This window comes from Saimiri boliviensis, chromosome 9, assembly GCF_048565385.1.
Source record: "Saimiri boliviensis isolate mSaiBol1 chromosome 9, mSaiBol1.pri, whole genome shotgun sequence".
Taxonomy (NCBI): Eukaryota; Metazoa; Chordata; class Mammalia; order Primates; family Cebidae; genus Saimiri; species Saimiri boliviensis.
Window position 1 is genome coordinate 46,679,314 of NC_133457.1, and position 21,710 is coordinate 46,701,023.

General features: G+C 43.4%; 1 protein-coding gene across 5 annotated transcripts in view; it reads right to left on the reverse strand.

The window, feature by feature from the left end:
* The window catches only part of OSBPL10 (oxysterol binding protein like 10), a 325,696-nt gene that overhangs the window by 51,803 nt on the left and 252,183 nt on the right, over positions 1-21,710 (reverse strand). For all 5 annotated transcript variants that reach the window (XM_039480176.2, XM_074405790.1, XM_039480174.2 and 2 more), the window contains one exon: positions 20,813-20,967. In XM_039480176.2, coding sequence (XP_039336110.2) covers positions 20,813-20,967 — 155 coding nt within the window. The remainder of the gene's footprint in view (positions 1-20,812; positions 20,968-21,710) is intronic.

Genomic DNA, 21,710 nt, shown 5'->3' on the forward strand with positions numbered 1-21,710 from the left:
CCAGTCACAAGAGGTCACGTACTTCTATGAGATATCTAAAACAGGCACGTAGATTTCTGGTTGCCAGGGACTGCAGGGATGGGCAGAATGGGGGTGACAGCTAAAGGGTATGGGGTTCGTTTTTGAGGTGATGAAAATGTTCTAAAATTGACTGAGGTGACGGTGACAAACACCTGTAAAAATACTAAAATCCACCACATGGTTGGTATTCATTTAAAGCGATAAATTGTATGGCACGCGTATTGTATCTCAATAATGCCGTCATCTAAAATAGAAAAATAAATGAAAAAGCTATATGATGCAAATCGCAAAGGCCAGGAGGAGGTGCATCCAGGGTGATCAGACGGCTTCACACAGAGAGGGCAGATTCCAGGCTGGGTGTCACCAAAGAGGAGAGCTTCAAGCAGCCAAGAGGAGGGGACAGTGCAGCAGCAGAAATGATGCCAGCCAGGGATGAAGAGACCCTTACTGCAGGGAACTGCGGCTGAGGCCAAGCACAGGGCTTTGGCCTTGTAATAAGACTCATTCCCTTGGAGAGCCCATTTGATCCAACTGCTCTCAACAATTTCTAAATGTGTATTTCCTAAGAATATATCTCAAGTTCAGCCTTCTCCCCTGAACTAGCTTTGTGCACCCAGCGCCCTATTCAACATCTCCCCCTTAGCTATCTGAGGAGGGCAGAATAGCAGACCCCTGAGCTGCCCACGTCCCAATTCCTGGAACCTGTGTATACGGCACTTTAAGTGACAAAAGGGCTTTACACATGTGATTATGTTAAGGACCTTGAGACAGGGAGATTAACCTGGATTGCTGAGATGGGCTCAATGTAAAAACATGAATCCCTAAAATTAGAGGATTTTTCCAGGCCACGGTCAGAAAGGCACAGAAATATAGATGCAACGTTCCTGGCTCTGAAGATGAAGGAAGGGGCCATAAGCCAAGGAATGTGGGCAGGTGCTAGAAACCGGAAAAGCCAAGGAAACAAATTATCTCCTAGGATCTCCACAAAGAAATGCAGCCTGGCCAGCACCTGGATTTTAGCCACTGAGACCTGTGTCAGACTTATTCTATAAGCTGATAAATGAGCGCTGTTTTAAATCAGTAAGTCAACGATCATTTGTTACGGCAGTGAAGAGAAAACACATCACCTAATGGCCATCTCAGAGGTACTGTGTCTGAAACACGCCTTTCAATTCACGCCTCCAAAATGTCATCCTCCTCATCTCAGAAAATTAGAGCTTTGTTTTTCTAGTCACTTGACCAAAAGGCTTGGCACCGTCCTTGACTTTAATTTCTTGCTTATGCACTGGTCCACGTCACAGCCATCAGCAACTTCCGCAAATCATATCTAGAATCTGATGATTTCTCACAACCTCTGCCACCCTGGCAAAGCCACCATCACCTCCCTCTCCTAATTACTGCAACAGCTTCCCAGTCTCCTGCTCTCCTCTCAGGCTGTATCTCCTCACAGTGGCTGGAAGGTGTCTTCAATCATAAAGCTGATCACATAACTCCTAAACTCAAAACCCTCCCCTCTTGACTAAGACTAAATGTCAAAGTCCTGGTGGCGGCCCACGAGTCTCTTCTCCTTCGTTGACCACACTCCTCTCCTTGCTCATCCTGCTGACCCCTTCCAGCAACCTTCTGTTCTTGGGACACATGAAGGCGAGACCTACCTCAGAGCCTTCGCACCTGCTGTTATCAGTCTTCTTCATCCAGGTCCCCCTCACTTCACTCGTATCTTTTTTTTTGAGACAAGTCTTGCTCTGTTGCCCAGGCTAGAGTGCAATGGCTTGATCTCGGCTCACTACAACCTTCCCCTCCTGGGCTCAAGCGATTCTCCTGCCTCAGCCTCCCAAGTAGCTGGGATTACAGGCACGTGCCATCACACCAGGCTAACCTTTGTATTTTTTAGTAGAGATGGGGTTTCACCATGTTGCCCAAGCTGGTCTTGAATTCCTAACCTCAAGTGATCTGCCCGTCTCATCCTCCCAAAGAGCTGGGATTATGGGCGTGAGCCAGCATGCAGGCCTCACTCATCTTAACTCCAGTGTCCCCTTCCCCGAACAGCCTTTGACCATCTAGGCCGGGACCACTCCGTCTCCTGTTTGCTCCTTCCTCAGCTCCTTTTCCTTCCTGATCACTCTCCACTGTATCATACAGGTGTTTATCATCTCCCCCTTGCAGAAAGTCAGCTCACAGGAAGCAGATCTGAAATGTTTTGCTCACTGCTGTGCCTTTATCAGCAAAAATAATATCTGACACTGACTTATTCACTGCGTAAGTAAGGGAAGTAAACAGCTGGTTTTCCCCTATGAGAAACTGGGTAATAGAACTCAGGCCCCAGGAGACGCATGGTTAAATAAGCAACGATATGATTGCACGCGGGGGGTGGGGGTGATGGGGCGCCGAGGGCCGTTTCGGAACACTCCGACCACAGTCCAATGGGAGGGAGACCGCGAGCACTGAGGGTGGTAGTCACATGTTTTACATCCTTTCTTCTTCTCCTCTGGGTAAATATACATGTAACGCTCTGTGTCAGGCACGGGGGAGGATTACTATCAGGACAGGACATGGCCTAGGTCACTCTGGATGCTGCAGCCTTGCTGGGCAGACGGTAGTTGGGTTCTGAGTTCCTGTATGCGGAAGATCAAACAGCGAGTTATTGCAGGGGCCCCGTAATCACAGGGGAGGCAGGGAGCTGGCAGCGGGCAGGTAAGGAAGAGAGAGAGAACGCGAGAGGCAGCGGGTGGAGTGAGAGGCAAAATGGACCGGTCGCAACTGTCTGCAGATCTAATTATTCTACCAGACATGGGCAATAGAAAACAGCTCAGCTGACTCCCATGGGCAGGCGGCACTCAGCTGGGAGAAAGGCTGTTCTCATCTCAGCTCCCTCCTTTCAGCCCTGCGCACACTCGGCCAAGGAGCTCAGCAGCCGCATCCTGCTCTTCCCGTTCTGCGCATCACCCTCCTACTCACTCAGGCTTGAGACCTGCAAGCTCCTGGACACCTCCCATCGAGCCCCACCTGGCCCGCCGTCCCCTCCTTTCCTCGTCTTTGCTGCCACCACATCCCAGGCTTTGACCACATACATGCAGGGCACTGGCAGCCTCCCAGCTCATGCTCTGCTCCAGGCTCCTCCCCTTATACTGTCTGGCACCACACCACCAGAATGTTCTTCCCCGAAGACCCACTGCTCTGTTCACAAGTCTTCAATCAGGTACATGGTCTCAGGATCTCCTGAGGGCTGTGTCAAAAATAATAAGAAGTCTTCAATTGCTTCCCACTGCCCAGAGGAAAATGTCTACTCACTCAGCCACACGGTGGGCTTCCTGAATCTGACCCACACTTCTCCGCCCCTCCTGAACTTCCTGCAGCCTAGACTGAGGATGGTACACTCACTTCTCACCCTACTCTCGAGACTCGCACTGTCTAATTCAGTAGGTCTTAGTCACATTTAGCTTTTTAAAATAATTAAAATTAAATACAACTTAAAATTCTGTTCCTTAATGGCACCAGCCACATTCAGACTAGTGCCTACCCTACTGGACAGCGTAGAGAGAAAATACTTTCATCACTGCAGAAAGTTTGATTGGACAGTGGTGCTCTAACTTCTGATGGCCTACCAAGCCATTTCTACGCCTTCCACTACTTGTTATCTATCCGTAAGGACAGCATTGACGCCGTGATGCTGACTCTAACAAACTGGGCAGGAGTAATCCCTCCCTCCTCTAAATCCCACGTCTTAAGTTTTACTGGGGTCACTTGAACATTACTGCCATGACTATCTTTCCTTAACTTCTTGGTAATATAAAGTTCAATGAGAACAGATTGTTCTGAAAATGTAAAATTCCTGATGAAACACAAAAGAACAATTTTATAAACACCTCCGCCTCAAACACAAACTGATGAAGGAATAATGTCCTTTGGGTAGCCAACAGTAATAAAATGATTCTGTGCCTGAAAACGTAAAGGAATTCTACTACCTACAATTTGCTTCTATCATAAGCACTGCTACGTACCAAGGCTAGAATTCTGGCTTTCTAGATCCACAGCTTAAATTATGACTGATTTATGCTTTGTGCTCGGTGATGGATTTCTTCTGATCTGCAGATGGTAAATGGCTTCATTCAGAAAGAAACACAGTGAGACTCAAGTCGATGGTACCACATCAGTGACTCTTTCAAAACGGTACACTTGATGCCACTAATTGCTAGACCGCCCTGTTTTTCCCACAATTATGCAGTTTTCGGGCCTGAACTCTACAGTAGGGACAGAAAAGACATAAAGCACTGCGGGAATGCAGAGTGTCGGCAGGGGAAGGCTCTACATTAGGTCTACTGTGGTCCCTGGACCTGCAGCAACAGAATCACTGGGAACTGGGTAACAATTCAAGTTAGGGCCCCACTCCAGACCTACAGCCACAGAAACTCCAGGGGCAGGGCACAGATCAGTGTTTGTTTTGTTTGGCGTTTTCTTGCTTGTTCTTTTTTTTTTGAGATGGAGTTTCACTCCTGTTGTCCAGGCTAGAGTGCAATGGTACGATCTCAGCTCACCGCAACCTCTGCCTCCTGGGTTCAAGCAATTCACATGCCTGTAACCTCAGCCTCCCAAGTAGCTGGGGTTACAGGCATGCGCCACCACACCCAGCTAATTTTGTATTTTTTAGTAGAGATGGGGTTTCTCCATGTTGGTCAGGCTGGTCTTGAACTTCTGACCTCAAATGATCCACCTGCCTCGGCCTCTCAAAGTGCGGGAATTACAGGCATGGGCCACCGTGACCAGCCTGTTTATTCTTTTAATTGAAATACAATTATAACTTACACTTGGCACGATATATGAATCTTATTGTACAGTTCACTTTATATACAACTTATTTTGTTTTACCATTCAGGAGTATGAACTATATTGACGTTATTGTACAAGAGATCTCTAGAACTTTTTCATCCAGTAAAGCAAACTCTATACTCACTGAACAGCAACTCCCTTCCCCCTCCGTCCTGCTCCCCCAGGCCCTCCGGCAGATTTTGGTGTACCCTAGCACTTGAAAAGCTCTGCTCTAATGATCCCTGGCCAGGGGGGCTTCAAGAACAGCAGAGAAAAGCAGCAGGCGTGACAGAGGCCTGGCTCCCAGGGAGGCGCCAGCGCTCAGGCCAAGGGCTACCAATCCCTCAGATTCTCTAAAACCAATCCTAGGTGGCCAGTGAGGACATGGTTCTGGGACATCAGGGTCCAAACACAGACATGTAGACAAATTTTCTCATAAACTTGTGTAGGCACAAGTGGAAGAAAATGGTATTCCTCAACATTGATCAAAGCCCCAGAAATTTCATTTGATTACCCCAAAACAGATTCAGAAAGCTATCAACATTGATTGGATACGGGTGATTGTATTTTCATCAGTGGCCACACCAGGCAGTCATTCAACTCCAACTCTGAATTTTAACTGTCCATTTTAATCATGTATGCTTCTCACCTGGAAATTTCCCACTAATACTCTCCAGTGGAAATTTCTGAAGCATACAATAACACAAAGGAAATAACCAGGGCATCGCAAACCACAGAACAATTTTGATTTACAAGTCATTAGAAGCAAGAGGCATTTACTGTTCTTTGCAAGCCAAAAGGGACTGCATCACGAAGAATGGAAAAAGCAAAGTGCATTAAGAACTCTTCTGCAGATAATGTTATAATGTTCTCTCCGGGCCACACAGAAGGCACATTTACTGACGACTATCCATGTGCCAGGCACGTATCAATACATACAGGGTAGCAGCCCAGCCTTTAAGGGACAAAATCAAGCAAGTCCACCTCGTTCTGCTATAAGAGGTAGTTTCTGGATTATCATCTTCTGACCCTCAACATTTTTCATGATTTGGTACCACAAGGACATCAAGAGATAGGAACATCAGAAACAACTGAACGCTCAGTTTTTATTCTTTTTTTTTTTTTTCCCCTTAAAAACAGCTCTGGTATATGCCTATTCAGTCCTGATTTCTGTAAATATTAACAAACCAAGAAGAAAGCATCTGGCAGAAAACAGGCTCTAGCATAAAAATAAAGAAATAAACCAAGAGCAAAACTACCACAGCCCTTAATTCCAGAATGAGGAGGCACCAATAATGCCCCATTATAAAGCTACAATCTCTCAATCCCACTCAATACCTTTTGACCCAAACAGCAGGCATTTTCTGTTCTCTTTAATTTGCATATGTATGTCCATTTTTCTACCCATGGTGATACAGGATATTAAAAGAAGGTTTCCCTGTACTTTTACTCAAATGTGAAATGATACTCAGGATGTAAGAGGGTAATTGCAGCAATTCATATTTTTTTCATATTATTCCACTACCATAAAACCCAAATGAGGCTCACCATGTCCTCTGCTTTAAAAGCTGTCACATTATCATGCTCTGCTTTGCCCTACTCTCAAATGCTTCATCCAGTGAAAACTTCCAGAGGAAATTCGTGAGCCAGCTGTAATCATCCTGGGGTAACGCAAATGTATGTAGCAGTACATTAATCATCAGAACAGCAGGATTCTTATATTTAGCACAAAAAGAAGGTAAATTTTAAGGTCTAAGTGTACTCAGGTAGGACCTACAGTCCTTTAAATACTAAATTCTGGTTTTTGTTCCTATCACCCTGTTGCACAGAATTTCCATTTCTGTAGCATAAAATAGCTCGATGATGACTTTTCAAGCTAGGTTTTATGTCACTTTAGAGAATTTGTCAATCTAGAAATTTTGACAGAATTCTCTACTCCTGAACACATCTTCATCCCATTCATAAAACAGGATCATGAAACGCATCCTTCATGTGAGTTTCAAAAGTTTCAAAATAACGGTATGTGACACTTTGAAATTAATATGTAACTGAATGTTTTATCATGCTATACTCAATCCAATGTCTTTGAATTTCTTTAAAAAAGTTTTTCTGTCATTGTTTCATTTTTAAGGAATAAAAGTATTGTTTTTTTCAACTTGACAAGTATCCTGCAGAAAACTGCCTTAAAAACCAGTAACAGCAGACCCTGGATAGGGACAGAGGTCCAAATCGGAACCTCCATGGAATGCATCTCTACATATTTTGACATTTATTTTCAAGCAAGGAGCAAGACCAGCAAGAAAGTAGGGGCGGGAAAACCACCTCTCCATGGTGTAGTTCTCTTAATAAGAGGACTGCTAGAGTCTTGCTAGATGGTATTTCCAGGAAGGGTGTGTGTGTGTGTGTGTGTGTGTGTGTGTGTGTGTGTGTGACTGTACATTCCCACAGCTACTGTTCATCACTACAAAACAACCCATATGTAGAACCACCTGCTGGCTCATTCCAGTGGGTTTCCTAGACAGCAACACATAAAATCATGGAGCGAATTTGAAACTAATGTGAACTTATGAAAGGATGTCAGGGGAATCTGACTCTCAAAACAATTCAAGCTAAGGGATCTTCATGAGAAAAAATTTTACAGTGGAGATGATAATCATGATTGTTGTTATTGCTTCTTACCTCCAAAAATGCACCCAAACGGTGGAAAAATACTTGCACACATTATTAAAAATTCACTGGCTTGGTATATTAAACGAATTCTTAGAGAAGATTAATTAGGAAGTCCAATAACCCAATCGAAAACTATGCAAAGGCTATAAAGACAACAGAAATATGAATGGCTAATAAATATGTGAAAATATGCTTAACTTCATTCATAATCATAAAAAAGGAAATTAAAAACAAGATACCACTTATCTCAAAAATAACCTGGAAATAAAATAAGAGCTTGACATTCATTCCTTAATGGTGACAGACAGGATTACAGCAACCCCCACACATTGCTGAGAAAGTATGCATTTGGCTTAATCTTAGAGGGCAGTGTGGTTAACACTTAGCAAACTTTAAATTCCCACATTTGTTAACTGAATTTCATTTAAATTCCACTGCTAGAAAGTCTCTCTATATAAGATATATTTGCATAGGCATACAAAATATGTGTAGCGGACAATATACAATAGTGAAAAACTGGACAACCTAAATGTCTCTCCTAGCGTCTAGTTAAATAAATTACTAAACAAAGTATAGTATATAACTCCATCAATTATTACATACTCACAGAATGGAATGGTTTCGTAGCTGTTCAGAACAATGCAAACAATCTCTATATACGGACATGGAAAGATACCTAAGATACATTGTCAAATTGAAAATTAAAGAGCCACAGATTATTCATACTGTAATTACACTGGGACAAAAAAATAAAATAAATATATATATGTATATATATATATATATATATTTGCTGTAAAAACAAATTTCCCCTAAGAGAAATACAGCAGCTCCTTCTGAGGAGACGGCATCAAAAGGAAGGGTCAAATAGGGGGTTTTAAATGACTTCTGACTTCCTATAGATTTCTATTGTATTTTAACACACTAATTCTGTTGTTCTACAATAACTTTTAAAAATCTTCCTCCTCCTACTGCCAAATCATGAATTGTGGAATCTGCAAAAAATGAGACATCATGGTTTCGTGTCCAGCTTAATTCTGAGGCTCTTGCGAGGTACAGGAGGAAGGGAGAGGTGATGGCAGGCGCAGCCTGGGAAAAGCAAGCTTGAAAAGGCTTCACTGCGTAAAGCATGAGTCCACTGAGCTGACTGCTTTCCTCGAATGGAGCAATAGAGCAACCGGATTAATTTCTACCAGCCAGAGGTTAAGCCTAGTTTTATCTCCACGGTATATTTAATTCTGTGAATGCCAGCCAACTTCCCTGCTGCTGTAGGTGGGGAAATGGCCCAAAGGTGGCTGGGTGTGATGGCTCATGCCTGTGATCTTAGCACTGTGGGAGGCCAAGGCGGGAGGACTGAAACAAAAAGCTGGCTTTTGTGAGGCAGGGACTCTAGTTTATAAAGGTTTTTCATCAGCCCTAGTCAGTGACTGTCATGAGCACCTGCTCCTCATGTCTGCAGGGCAGGAGAGTCCCCACTCATCTGTGACAACCACTGATCCAGCAGAGCAATATCTAAAATCGGCAAGGATTTTCCCATTGTGGGAATTTCTACATAATATTTCATTCTAAATAAAGGTTTTAGCACTACAAATTCATCGTAATGGAATTTTTATTTTATTTATTTATTTTTTGAGACAGAGTCTCGCTCTGTCGCCAGGTGCCAGACTGGAGTGCAGTGGCACGATCTCGGCTCCCTGCAACCTCTGCCCCCTGGGTTCAAGCAATTCCCCTGCCTCAGCCTCCCAAGTAGCTGGGACTACAGGTGTGCGCCACCATGCCCAGTTAAGTTTTGTATTTTTAGTAGAGATGGGGTTTCACCATGTTGGCCAGGATGGTCTTGACCTCGTGATCTGCCCGCCTTGGCCTCCCAAAGTGCTGGGATTATAGGCGTGAGCCACCGCGCCCGGCCGGCATTTTTAAAAGGCAGGCAAACCCAAGTGTAAGTCCCTCTTGCTTCCATTTCTTTTCTCAATTAGATACATGAAATCAGTATCAATCTACTATAAGAAAAGTTCACATCCTTCAAAGGAGTAGTTTTCTCCTTGAATTACATCATATCTATATATATTTAAAGTCAGAACTACAAGCTGGCTCTGCATTTTAGTACATAAGCTGGTAAAAAGAAGGTATCTGGAATCTGAAACATTTTCCAACGATACTGTCATTCATGGGGTTTCCAGGGTAGACTACAAAGCTATATTAAACTCATAATGTGAGTTAAATATATTTGCTGTAAATAAAGATTTGATCCTCAGGCCGGGTGCAGTGGCTCAAGCCTGTAATCCCAGCACTCTGGGAGGCCGAGGCGGGTGGATCACAAGGTCAAGAGATCGAGACCATCCTGGTCAACATGGTGAAACCCCGTTTCTACTAAAATACAAAAAAAATAAGCTGGGCATGGTGGCGCGTGCCTGTAATCCCAGCTACTCAGGAGGCTGAGGCAGGAGAATTGCCTGAACCCAGGAGGCGGAGGTTGTGGTGAGCCGAGATCGCGCCATTGCACTCCAGCCTGGGTAACAAGAGCTAAACTCCATCTCAAAAAAAAAAAAAAAAAGATTTGATCCTCTTACAATATTAATTTTGAAATAACAAAGTTATAAACATTTCTTTTCTTTCTTTTTTTTTTTTTTTTAAGAAAAGCAATTCTAATGAGATGATCAAGAAAAATGTGAAGGGAGATTTGGCGCAATCTAAAGAGCACTCCCATGGTTTGAAGGATTGACACACTGTTCTCAACTGCATTTAAATTCATTTTCTAAAAAGTCACGGTTTCCTTCTCCTTCGCATGGCTGGACGTCCACCACTCTTCTTATACTTTTTAGTAATGTGGTCATTTAATGGGACCACTGGAGCCAACAGAGAGAACCTTATGTGACATGAGGATAGTCCAGCACAGACCTAGCTGGCTTTGGACGGTCAATGACAGAGAAACGGGCAGACATTGGGAGAGATGGGAACACACTGTCATCCGAGAGAGAGAAAAGACAGTGGTAACAGGGCACCGCATGACACCCGGCTGCATGGGCACCTCATGGAGTCCACTGCCCTGGCCCGGGCTGCTCCAGTATACTTAGGGGTGAGGAAGGCCATGGTCCCGGGATGCCTGGGGACAGATGGACAGCCAAACAGCTGCTGGTACAGTACTGTCAAGTATTACAGAGTGGCGATTTGAGCCCGACATCCGTAAGATCTAAACACACCACCAGAACTTACAGGCAATTCTATGGCTCCCTCACTTGCTCTGTTACACACACACACACACACACACACACACACACACGCACCATGGTCTTTCTCTCTCTATTGTCTCCCTAGTTGCTCGCATGCATCATCATTACCAAAAAAACTTTTAAATTTGCAATTATTATTTAGCACACAGTAAGCCCCTGCAAAGCACAGAGACATAAGCCATCTACAAAACTCAATTCGAATTACAAAAAGGATACAAGAACCATCGATTCACTCAGCCAAAGCCCAAAGTAGATGTGAGAAATATTTTACTCTTTTCTTCCATAACATTCTTTCCCCAAAATCATAAATCTCTGCACATTGACTTTCTATCTTCAGAAAGTGAGCGTCATCAGGACCATAAAATAAATCACTTTCAGAATAGTCATTCATCTTGGGCAAATAAAAATATAAGCCAGGCAGATGGTGAAAAGCTCATTTATACTGGTATAATTTCATAGAACTAGGCTAGAGAGAAGGAAGCAGAAGGAGCTGTGAGATTTAGGGCCAGTTTAGAGGGTGAGGCTCAATACCCCCAACAACAAAATGCTAACATTTTTCATCCATCGCTACAATCTCTTCAACTCTTCACCTCTGGTTCAGATCTGACTTTTTCCCTTTGTGGCAACAGAAATGAATGACAAAGAGAAAAGGGGAAGGAGGAGGGAAAATTCGGACTAAATACTTCAGTGCCTAAAGCCTTTTTCATTCACCAATTTCAAAGCACCCAATCCTTTGAGTACTGATGTAGGACAGGAGAGATTATACCACTTGGTGCTGAGTTTGCTCATATGTCTCCAGCTCACAGTTGGCAAATCCAAGGTGGCTACCTCCCCAGCATTCTGGTGGGTGTTGATGTCACAAAGCCTCACCAGCCAGTCAGGGGGGGTAAGATAAGGCAGGCAACACGGTGAACTCTCCAAAGGCCATTCCCGAAGACTCTCTCAGTCCAGTGTCGAACCCCATTAAAAGCCCCAGCACATAACCTACTGGCCACAGCAAAGGCATGATTTAGGGACCTTCCACTATACTCCTTTCCTCTCTTATAAAAGCAACACCCGGCCAGGCGTGGTGACTCACGCCTGTAATCCCAGCACTTTCCCGAGGCGGGTGGATCACAAAGTCAGGAGTTGGAGACCAGCCTGGACAAAATGGCAAAACCCCATCTCTACTAAAAATACAAAAATTAGCCGAGTGCGGTGGCGCATGCCTGTAATCTCAGCTACTTGGGAGGCTGAGGCAGGAGAATCGCTTGAACCTGGGAGGCGGAGGTTGCAGTGAGCCAAGATTGCACCACTGCACTCCAGCCTGGGCAACAGAGCAAGACTCCATCTTAAAAAATAAATAAATAAAAATTAAAAAAATAAAAGTAACACCCAGGCAAGAAGCAAAACCTTGTCGCCCACAAAAAAAGAAAGAGATAAGCAATGGAGGAAAGAAAAATTTCTTGAAAAACGAGCATAAACTGAAATTAATCCCCTAAAATACACAGAAAAATACACTATCATGCCTTCTACTCAGAGAGCTCATGAAAGCTGTCAGAAATCAAGTCCAACAAGTTTTTTAAAAATGTGTGCAGGGCTTAGGTTTGTGTGTGATGATTACATTGTGACTTGCTAAGAACCAGAAGAAAGAGAGCAGAAAGATGCTATTTTGCAAGGCAGACAGCAGCTCTTAACCACAGGAAGCAGTATAGCCTAACGGAGAACCACAGAGGCACATCTTCAAATTCCACGTCATCCCACACATGGTCATCTCTACTGCTGCAGGCCACAGGTAGACCCACAGCCACACAGCGCCAGGACCTACACAGTTTTAGGGTACTAACCTTGGAAACATCACTTGGCTAAGAGACAGGTGGATCACACCTGTTCTAATCTTGCTTCTAATCTCCAGTTATACAGAATAATTATAACATTATGAAACATGTACAGAGCTAATAAACTGGGTTAGGAAAATCTGCTAAACTAAGGAAAGGCTCCATTCAATGCCCACTGCATAATGGGAGCTCAATTAATATCTGCTGAGTGAATACAATTATTACATAGATGAATAATCACTGTGTTACTATACCAGAACACAGAACAAATTAATGAGGAAGCAGTATACTTTTAAGCGTAAGAACAGTCTGGGCTGGGAACGGTGGCTCACACTTATAATCCCAGCACTTTGGGAGGCTGAGGCAGGTGGATCACGAGGTTAGGAGTTCAACCAATATGGTGAGACACTGTCTCTACTAAAAATACAAAAATTAGCTAGACGTGGTGGTGCGTGCCTGTAGTCCCAGCTACTCAGGAGGCTGAGGCTGAAGAATTGCTTGAACCAGCGAGGCAGAGGCTGCAGTGAGCCGAGATCGCACCACTGCACTCCAGTCTGGGCGACAAAACGAGACTCCGTCTCAAAAAAGAAATAAATAAAAAGAACAGTCTGACTCTTTCTGATTTTTAGTGAGTCCTGAGGGTCTGATGGCTAGGAGGCATATCTTCTACATTTGCCTGAAGGATGAATTACTTTCCCTCCAGACCAGCAACAGCCAGAAGAGATTAAAAAAACACCTGAGTGATCAAATCACTGCTCATTCCTTTACTGTCAGGATCTAAATGGAATGTCTTTGGCAGCTCTTCTAAAAGGTAGATTCTAAATCAGATTCTAAATAGAATTCTGATTCTAAAAATCAGAATTCTATCCCATGTGCAGGGACCCTCTCATACACAAAAATAATTCCACATATAACTACAACCATTTAGCACCTACCAGATACCTGATCAAGGCCACTGGTGAGGCACAGACCAATTAATGGAAGGATCTTCTGCCTGGAGAGCTCCAGGACACTGGCCATTGTTGAATCTTTCAGCTCAGCAGCCTATGCAAGTCAAATGCCACTCAGCAGGTTAAACTTACTTTTATTGGAACTCCCGGAAGCCACAGGGAAGAACACAGAACGGAAATGAGAACAAGAGGGAAAGCACGCCTGTAGTCACGGACACTACCAACAAACTTCATTGTTCACATTCATTCATTCAACACTTAGAGTATCTACTAGGTGCATTGTACTTTCCTAAATACTCTGGAGTTTCCAGAGAAGAATCACACGTGGTGTCTTCCCTCAAAGAATTAGGTCTATGAGATGAAACAGCCAGGTTAGAAAAGTCGTGTGGGGCTGAAGATGGCCACTGCATGAAGAAAGCCTCCTTGGGGTAGATCAGGGGTATAGAAGACACAATCTGTTACTACCCAAAAGCCAATATCCTCTTTTCTCTTGCTGACAAAAACCCAATTCTGGTCTCTCTAGGATCCGAGATCCCTTTGGTCTCAGGTAAGGCACACTCCACAGCTGGGGAGAGTGACTCGTGAAAATCCAGTGACCCACCACCAGCTATGGGTCTTGGAGTAGGTGTGTGATCTCGCTCTGGTTATAAGATAATAAGAGGTGTGTACTAAGGGGCTTCCCTTCCCAAATAAAAAGGGTCTTTTCTTTCTTTTTTTTTTGAGATAGAATCTCGCTCTGTTGCCAGGCTGGAGTGCAATGGCACGATCTCGGCTCACCGCAACCTCCGCCTCCTGAGTTCAGGCAATTCTCCTGCCTCAACCTCCTGAGTAGCTGGAATTACAGGCACGCACCATCACACCCAGCTAATTTTTGTGTTTTTAGTAGAGACGGGATTTCACCATGTTGGGGCCAGGATGGTCTCCATCTCCTGACCTTGTGATCTGCCCACCTCAGCCTCCCAAAGTGCTGGGATTATGAGTGTGAGTTACCACACCCAGCCTCGAAAAGTGTCTTCAGAAGAGCTCCCATCCTTCCTTCTAAAGCATGTCGTGAGGATGCAATATTTGGGACTACAGCTATAATGCCACCACCATGGAATAACAAGCACAAGGATAAACAGGAGAAGGAATGGAAGAAACTTGTATCATTGAGGCCATTGTGAGTTGGTGCACCAGACCTGGAACCACCTCCTCCCAGAATTCTTTTGTGCAAAAATGTATTACTATTATTATTTTTTTCTGAGATAGGATCTCACTCTGTCACCCAGGTTTGAATGCAGTGATGACATCACAGCTCACTGCAGCCTCAACCTCCCAGGCTCAAGCAATCCTCCCACTGCAGCCTCCCGAGTAGCTGGGACTATACGCATGTACCCTCATTACCTGGCTAATTTTTATATTTTTTTGTAGAGACAGGGTCTGTGTTGTCCAGGTTGGTCATGAAATCCTGGCCTCAAGTGATCCTCCCACTTTGACCTCCTAAAATGCTGGGACTACAGGCATGAGCCACCATGCCCAAGCTTAAATTTATTCCTGTTTGAGCTATTAATTGTAGGGTTTGCTGTTATCTGCATCTTAAAGAATCTTACCCAATACAGGAGCTGGTGTAGTATGAAGGAAAGAGCACTAGCTTGTGAGAAACAAAGTCCAGTATCAATTTTGTGTCAAACTAAGTTGTGTGACAAGTTCAACAACCACTGCAGTTTGGGAAGCGACCATTTGACTTTTAAAGCCTATTCTAAGATTTAGTGAATCAATCATGAGTCAAAGGGAAAAAAAATGTCTATTCTACAGATTTTCTTGGAAGGAGATGTAGTCTGTTTGGTGATGAGAGATGAGGAGTGGAGTGGGGAAGGATAATCCTATCACCCACAAAATTTACTTGTAACAAACTTTAAACTTGATCAATGGTATTTCCTATGCTGCAACCACTTGGAATTAAACACTGTGAGGTTATCACAGGATTCAGTAAAGTGACTTTCAATCACTATAAGCCAGTGATTGCTGCCTCACTCCTGAAACTGTTGTCCACAAATAAATATGTGCCACATGTTTCAAAAAAACGTATAGGATTGAAACTTTAAAAGACTTATTTGAAAGATCAAAACAACATATTAACCTTGCTCATCTCTAAAACTTACCACCATCCCACAGCTGATACATCTTCAACCAACATCTTCCTATACGTTTAGGTATCATGGGGATGAAAAATTAAAAAATGATAAAAATGGGTTGAGGGGTTTGTACTGGCCAGGCTTCCGGCTGAACATCAGAGGATTTCAAATTGACAGCTTTATGTGTTGTTAAGTAGTTCAAAAGTTCAGTGCTAAAATGATGATTCAACCAGGACACTGAAAATTCCTGATGCGGAAGTCAGCTAAATCTTTTATATCAGTCTCCTTCTTTCATTCTTAAAACAATTTTTCTTCCTTTGGGAAGGGAAGATTAGGACAGGTTTACTTGAAAATTCAATTACGCAATTTTTTAACAAAAGTCCACCTAGCTAACTCATATGCTGATACAGTACCGAGTACATAAAGATACTATAAGTTTTTCTATACTTCCTAGATTTGTGGGGTACAGGGTATGTGGTCTCTTGATAGCATTGTTACCACTGTAATCCAGACAACTAACGAGGCAAAGCTGCTAACTGGGACAGTCAATACAGGTTGATAGAAGTTGATGGCTTGCTCTTGAGGAACAGGCTTAGAAACCCTCTGTTTACCGTCTCCAGGGGCAGGGCTGATAGCCCTGATCATCCTAAGGCCAGAGGCAGGTATCTGGGCACCAGATATTTACCTCAAATAATTAACACAACATTATTTTTCATTGCTCCCCCTTTCCACCTTACCCATAAAAAACATAAGCAAGCTTTTAAAGTTTACCAAATGTTTTTCAACTAGTGAATAGATAAGTAAACTGCAGATCCCACGGATACCATTCCATGCAAAAGGAATGCGTTAGTATGATTCACGTAACATGGATGAGTCTCAGATGCATGACGCTGTGTGAAAGAAGCCCTACTCAAAAGGCTATATCCTGCATTTATATGACATTCCGGGAAAGACAAAACTGTAGGGACAAATAATAGATCAGTGGTTGCCAAGGGCTGGGGGACAGATTGGACTATAAAGGGACATAAGAGAATTCGGGGGCAACAGAAGTGTTCTATACAGGCTGTGTCTCCCTCACCTGAAATGCCTGGAAGCAGAAATGTTTTGGATTTTGAATTTTCTTGGATATTGGAATTTTTCAATATACCACTCGAGCATCCCAAATCCAAAAATCTGAAATCCAAAATACTCCAAGGAGCATTTCCTTTGAATGTCATGACTGCCTTAAAAAAAGTTTTGGATTTGAGGGCAGTTTAGAGTATTTAATTGTAGGATTAGGGATACTACTTTGATTTGTTAAAACTAAGAACCTTGCATTTTAAAATGGTGAATTATGTTGTTTGTGAATTATGCCTCAATAAGCCTGAGTTTTAAGAAAACAGTTAAGGTTCTGTCGCTCAGATATGTCCTCTGGAAGGTGGGTGTGCATGGTCACGTGTGAGCTCTGTCATTCAGGATGGGGCTCTTCATCGCCCTGGGCTCTCCTGTGCCCAGAGCCCAACCAGACACAGGAGTGCAGAAAACAGAAACCACTCCAGGTGTCGCAGTCAGAAATGAATTTGATATGGGAGTTAGCTGCCTGTAAAACTATTAAGAACACTGGAGGAGCAGACATCCGGAACCCCTTAGACTTTTTTTTTTTTTTTTTTTAAAAAAGACAGAGTTTCACTCTTGTTGCCTAGGCTAGGGTACAATGGCATGATCTCAGCTCATTGCAACTTCTGCCTCCTGGGTTCAAGTGATTCTCTGGCCGCAACCTCCCAAGTACCTGGGATTACAGGCATGCGCCACCACACCTGGCTAATTTTGTATTTTTAGTAGATACGGCGTTTCACCATTTGGTCAGGCTGGTCTCGAACTCCCGACCTCAGGTGATCCACCTGCCTTGGCCTCCCAAAGTGCTGGGATTACAGGCGGGAGCCACTGCACCCAGCCTAGACTTTTAAATTCAAGGTCACAACATTGTAGTGGCTGTGATTCAGAGGTCAAGAAGCTGCTGCTGCTGTCACAACAGATTCCCACACCCAGGGAGGTGAGACTAAGGCCCAGAACGATGAGTGTGGCCACCACAACTGCCTCTAAACACTCCGAACTCCATGCCACTGCCTGCCAGCAGTACAAGCAGGAGGAACTTGGTCTTCCAAATCTCAACAAATGCATCTCATTGTTTTGTGTTCAGAAATCAGAATGTAAGAAAGTCTGGGACATGCAGCTGTTAGGTTTCCAATCTCTCCAACCAAGGAAGTAGGAAGAAGTCAAGAGAGCTTGGTCTACAGTATCTACTCCAATCACCGTCCTTCCTGTCCTGAAGCAAGGCATGCATGATGAAGCGGCACGCTGGAAACCTTTTTCCATCTAGACTCACATTTCAGATGGTGCTGGGGAGCTGAAAAATTGTTCTACTAATAGGTAAAACCAAGATCCTAACTCATTTCATTATGGAAGAATATTTATTTCATTTTCACATTTAGTTAGTCCTTACCCCAGCAGAATAAGATTTTAAGCTACATTTTATAACAGAGCCCACCACAGCTCTCTTCTAACTCATCCATTAAATACGTACTGCTCTTTGAGCTTTCATTCTGCTGGGAATTAAACAGACTAAGCTTCAAATTGCATTCTTGTTTCAGATGCAGGTTATTTTATGGGAAGCAGGTTATTTTATGGGAAGCCAGAACCAGCAGAGGGGAGGTACATTGGTATCCTGCTTATCCCCGCAAAGACCTAATATATTCTAAACAACCAAACCAGAAGACAATAGTTAACTTAACTAAAAAAGAAAAAGTTTCAGATTTGAGGGCATTTCAGATTTTGAATGTAGGATTAGGGATGCTACTAATAGTGTCCCTCATAAGGACCCGTAACCACAGTTCTGAAAGTGACCTTCCCAATGATCACTCACATAACTAACTATATTCTCTAGATCAAAAGGATTAAGGACCTGCTCCTAAGGCATGCTTAGCCTTTAGGAATTTCACTTCATTCTATGTAGAGTTATTTCTCCACATTGTACAGAAAGAGGCAACGGCAACTTTTTTTTTTCTTTTGAAGAAAAACTATTGTGCGGATGTCACTAGTTTCTTTAACTATTAAGACAAAAAATGTGACAAAGCACTATGGCCTAAGAACAAAAACAGTGTCCAAGCTATACTAGCTGTTTGGGTTTTGAAAATCATCTGCCAGAGAACTCACTGGAAAAAATGAGGGGAGGCTTTGCAAAAGAATTCTAATTTGCCCTTCTCTGAAAACCACCGAAACACCATCTTGCCCCATAAAGTTCTCACTGCTACAAGGGATCAAACAAAATCTTATCTTGCTCTAATTTTAATTCCAAACAATTAAGGGCAAAATGACAACTAGAAATTAATGACTGTCCCTAACTTAATGAAAAAAGCTCTGGCCAGTTCTTCTTCTTCAGGATATATTTTCCTTAAGTTGAACTTGGGAGTTACTTATTTATTTATTTTTGAGACAGAGTCTAACTCTCTCATCCAGGCTGGAGTGCAATGGCACAATCTTGGCTCACTGCAACCTCCTTCTCCTGGGTTCAAGTGATTTTCCTGCCTCAGCCTCCTGAGTAGCTGGGATCACAGGTGTGTGCCACCACGCCCGGCTAATTTTTGTATCTTTAGTAGAGACAGGGTTTCACCATGTTGGCTAGGCTGGTCTCAAACTCTTGACCTCATGATCCGCGTGCCTCAGCCTCCCGAAGTACTGAGATTACAGACGTGAGCCATGACGGTCAGCCAGGAATTAGTTATTTCTTACAGACAATCATATACTATATTTTTGCCAATGCTACTGACTCGTAAGGCAAAGTGGGCAACAGTTTTGTGTAAAAACAACAGACCTGGCCTCAAACCTTGGGGTCAGAGGGAGCAACTATCAGAAAAACACAGAATAAACACTAACAGGATTTACAAAGTCAGAAACAGTACGAGCCCTAATAAGTAAGTTAATTATGTGACAGCCCCAGTTAGGTTTTACCCAAGAATGCTCCTAGAAGGAAGGAACCAAAAACTGATTACTAAAGATCTAATAACTCATTTCTCTACCATTTACATGTTGCCAACTTACCTTCTAATTCACCTACACATCAGCTGCAAGTGTTTCTTGACCCTGAAACTCTTTGTACCTACAGGGTAAATGGCTTTCAAAAATCGACAGCCACTATGCACTTCAGACCCTGCTAACGCCCCTTAAAGGTGCCAATGACATTATTTGTAGGCAGGCTAGTCTGACTTTGTAAGAGCTATACTACTAAATCACTGTCAAAGACTATAATCCTATGCTGCTTGGAAGAAAATTTCCATTGATAACCAAGACCATTTGATCAAAGAAGCTGCCTTGGGGCTTTCAACCTTACCAAGTAGATCTTGGGAGTGTTCTACAATTTTCAGGCTAAAACGATTTCAGTTGAAATTAAGAACAATCAACCTCTAACGTGTGGTTAAAGGAAGCCTCCGCCTGGGTCAAGAGAGGATACCAAGACTGTATCATGTGCATCAAAAGGAAAAAGAAAAACAGAAATGGACTCAGGACACAACATAAAATTGACAAGAGTAAACGCTGCATTTGACTACCCTCCAGCTGCCACTTAGAGGCAGAGTTAGGAGAGTCAAGCTGAGGGCAGATGACAGAGTCCATGAAGCCTGCTGGAGCCTGGCTGGTCATCAGGATCTGCAAGGACGAGGCAGCACATAACCTCTGCACCCTGAACCTGGGCTGCCGCACGGTGCCCCACAGGAGACTTGGCCATGGCCCCACGGATCCCGGCCTGGCTCAGGAGCATGCAGGAGTCGAGCACGTGAGGCAAGAGCTTGGATTAGCAGGAACCACACGAAGAAGCCATTATCCAGGGGAGTGACATGATATATTGTAACTGCTCCCACCATGTCAATAGGCATGGTTTTAATGGATCTGTTAGAATTTCTCCCACTTGAAGTTAAAATGACTCCCATTTCAATGAAAATAGGAGAGTCCTCATTCGTAGGATCACAATTCACCAAAAGCAGCTGCCAGACACAAGAACAAGAGAGGTGCCAGGCATGCACATAGCTGATTTTGTCTCTCCAGGTAATTCTTCCCTTTTTCAATTTGTCTCCTCTTAAAAGAAAGAGATGAGCAAGTTACAAATATAATTACTGTATTTCGGAACAGGCGATAACACAGGCCATGAACGCACCGAGAGGAATGCAGCTTACCTCTGGCTCTGGCTGTGAGGTTTGTTCATCTTCAGTGGAGTTTGGTAAAATTGCCCAGGTTATGTTGGCACTGGCTGATGGCAAAGAGCCAAGTGTCCCATTTTTCAGCTGCTCTGTGGAATGTGACTTGGGCCCGTGCCATCCCAGGATGTTTTCTGAAATAAAGACCTAGAATGATGCCAAGTATTTTCCAAATTAAACATTTATAGCTCATGAAATATTCGTACTCACTGTAGGCACAGTTGAACTTGGGAGATATTTATTTATTTTTGAGACAGAGTCTCGCTCTGTCATCCAGGCTGGAGTGAAAAGACTGTGACACAAAACACGGTGGGCTTGTTATGAATGAAGTACCAAGAGCAGATTCTGACCATCTGTTTATGAACAGTTTCTGTATAATATCAAGCTCAGAATTATCACAGGCTGTTTCACTCCCCAACAGTGGACAAAAACAATTGCTATTTACCAAAGTCAAATAAAGGCATTTCTCTTGGTTTTTTTTTTAACTTATAAAAATATTTCTAAATACTTACAATAAAAAGTCAGATTCTGCTGGGCACAGTGGCTCACACCTGCAATCCCAGCATTTGGGAGGCTGAGGCGGGCAGATCACGAGGTCAGGAGATCAAGAGCACCCTGGCCAACATGGTGGAACTTCTCTACTAAAATACAAAAATTTAGCTGGGCATGGTGGTGCACACCTGTAATCCAACTTAATTGGGAGGCCGAGGCAGGGGAATTGCTTGAATTCAGGAGGCAGAGGTTGCAGCGAGCGAGATCACGCCACTGCACTCCAGCCTGGTGACAGAGCAAGACTTCATCTCAAAAAAAAAAAAAGTCAGTCTATCAAAAATAGGCTGCTCAAAATGTGGTTTGAATTCCAAGTGACACAATGGCC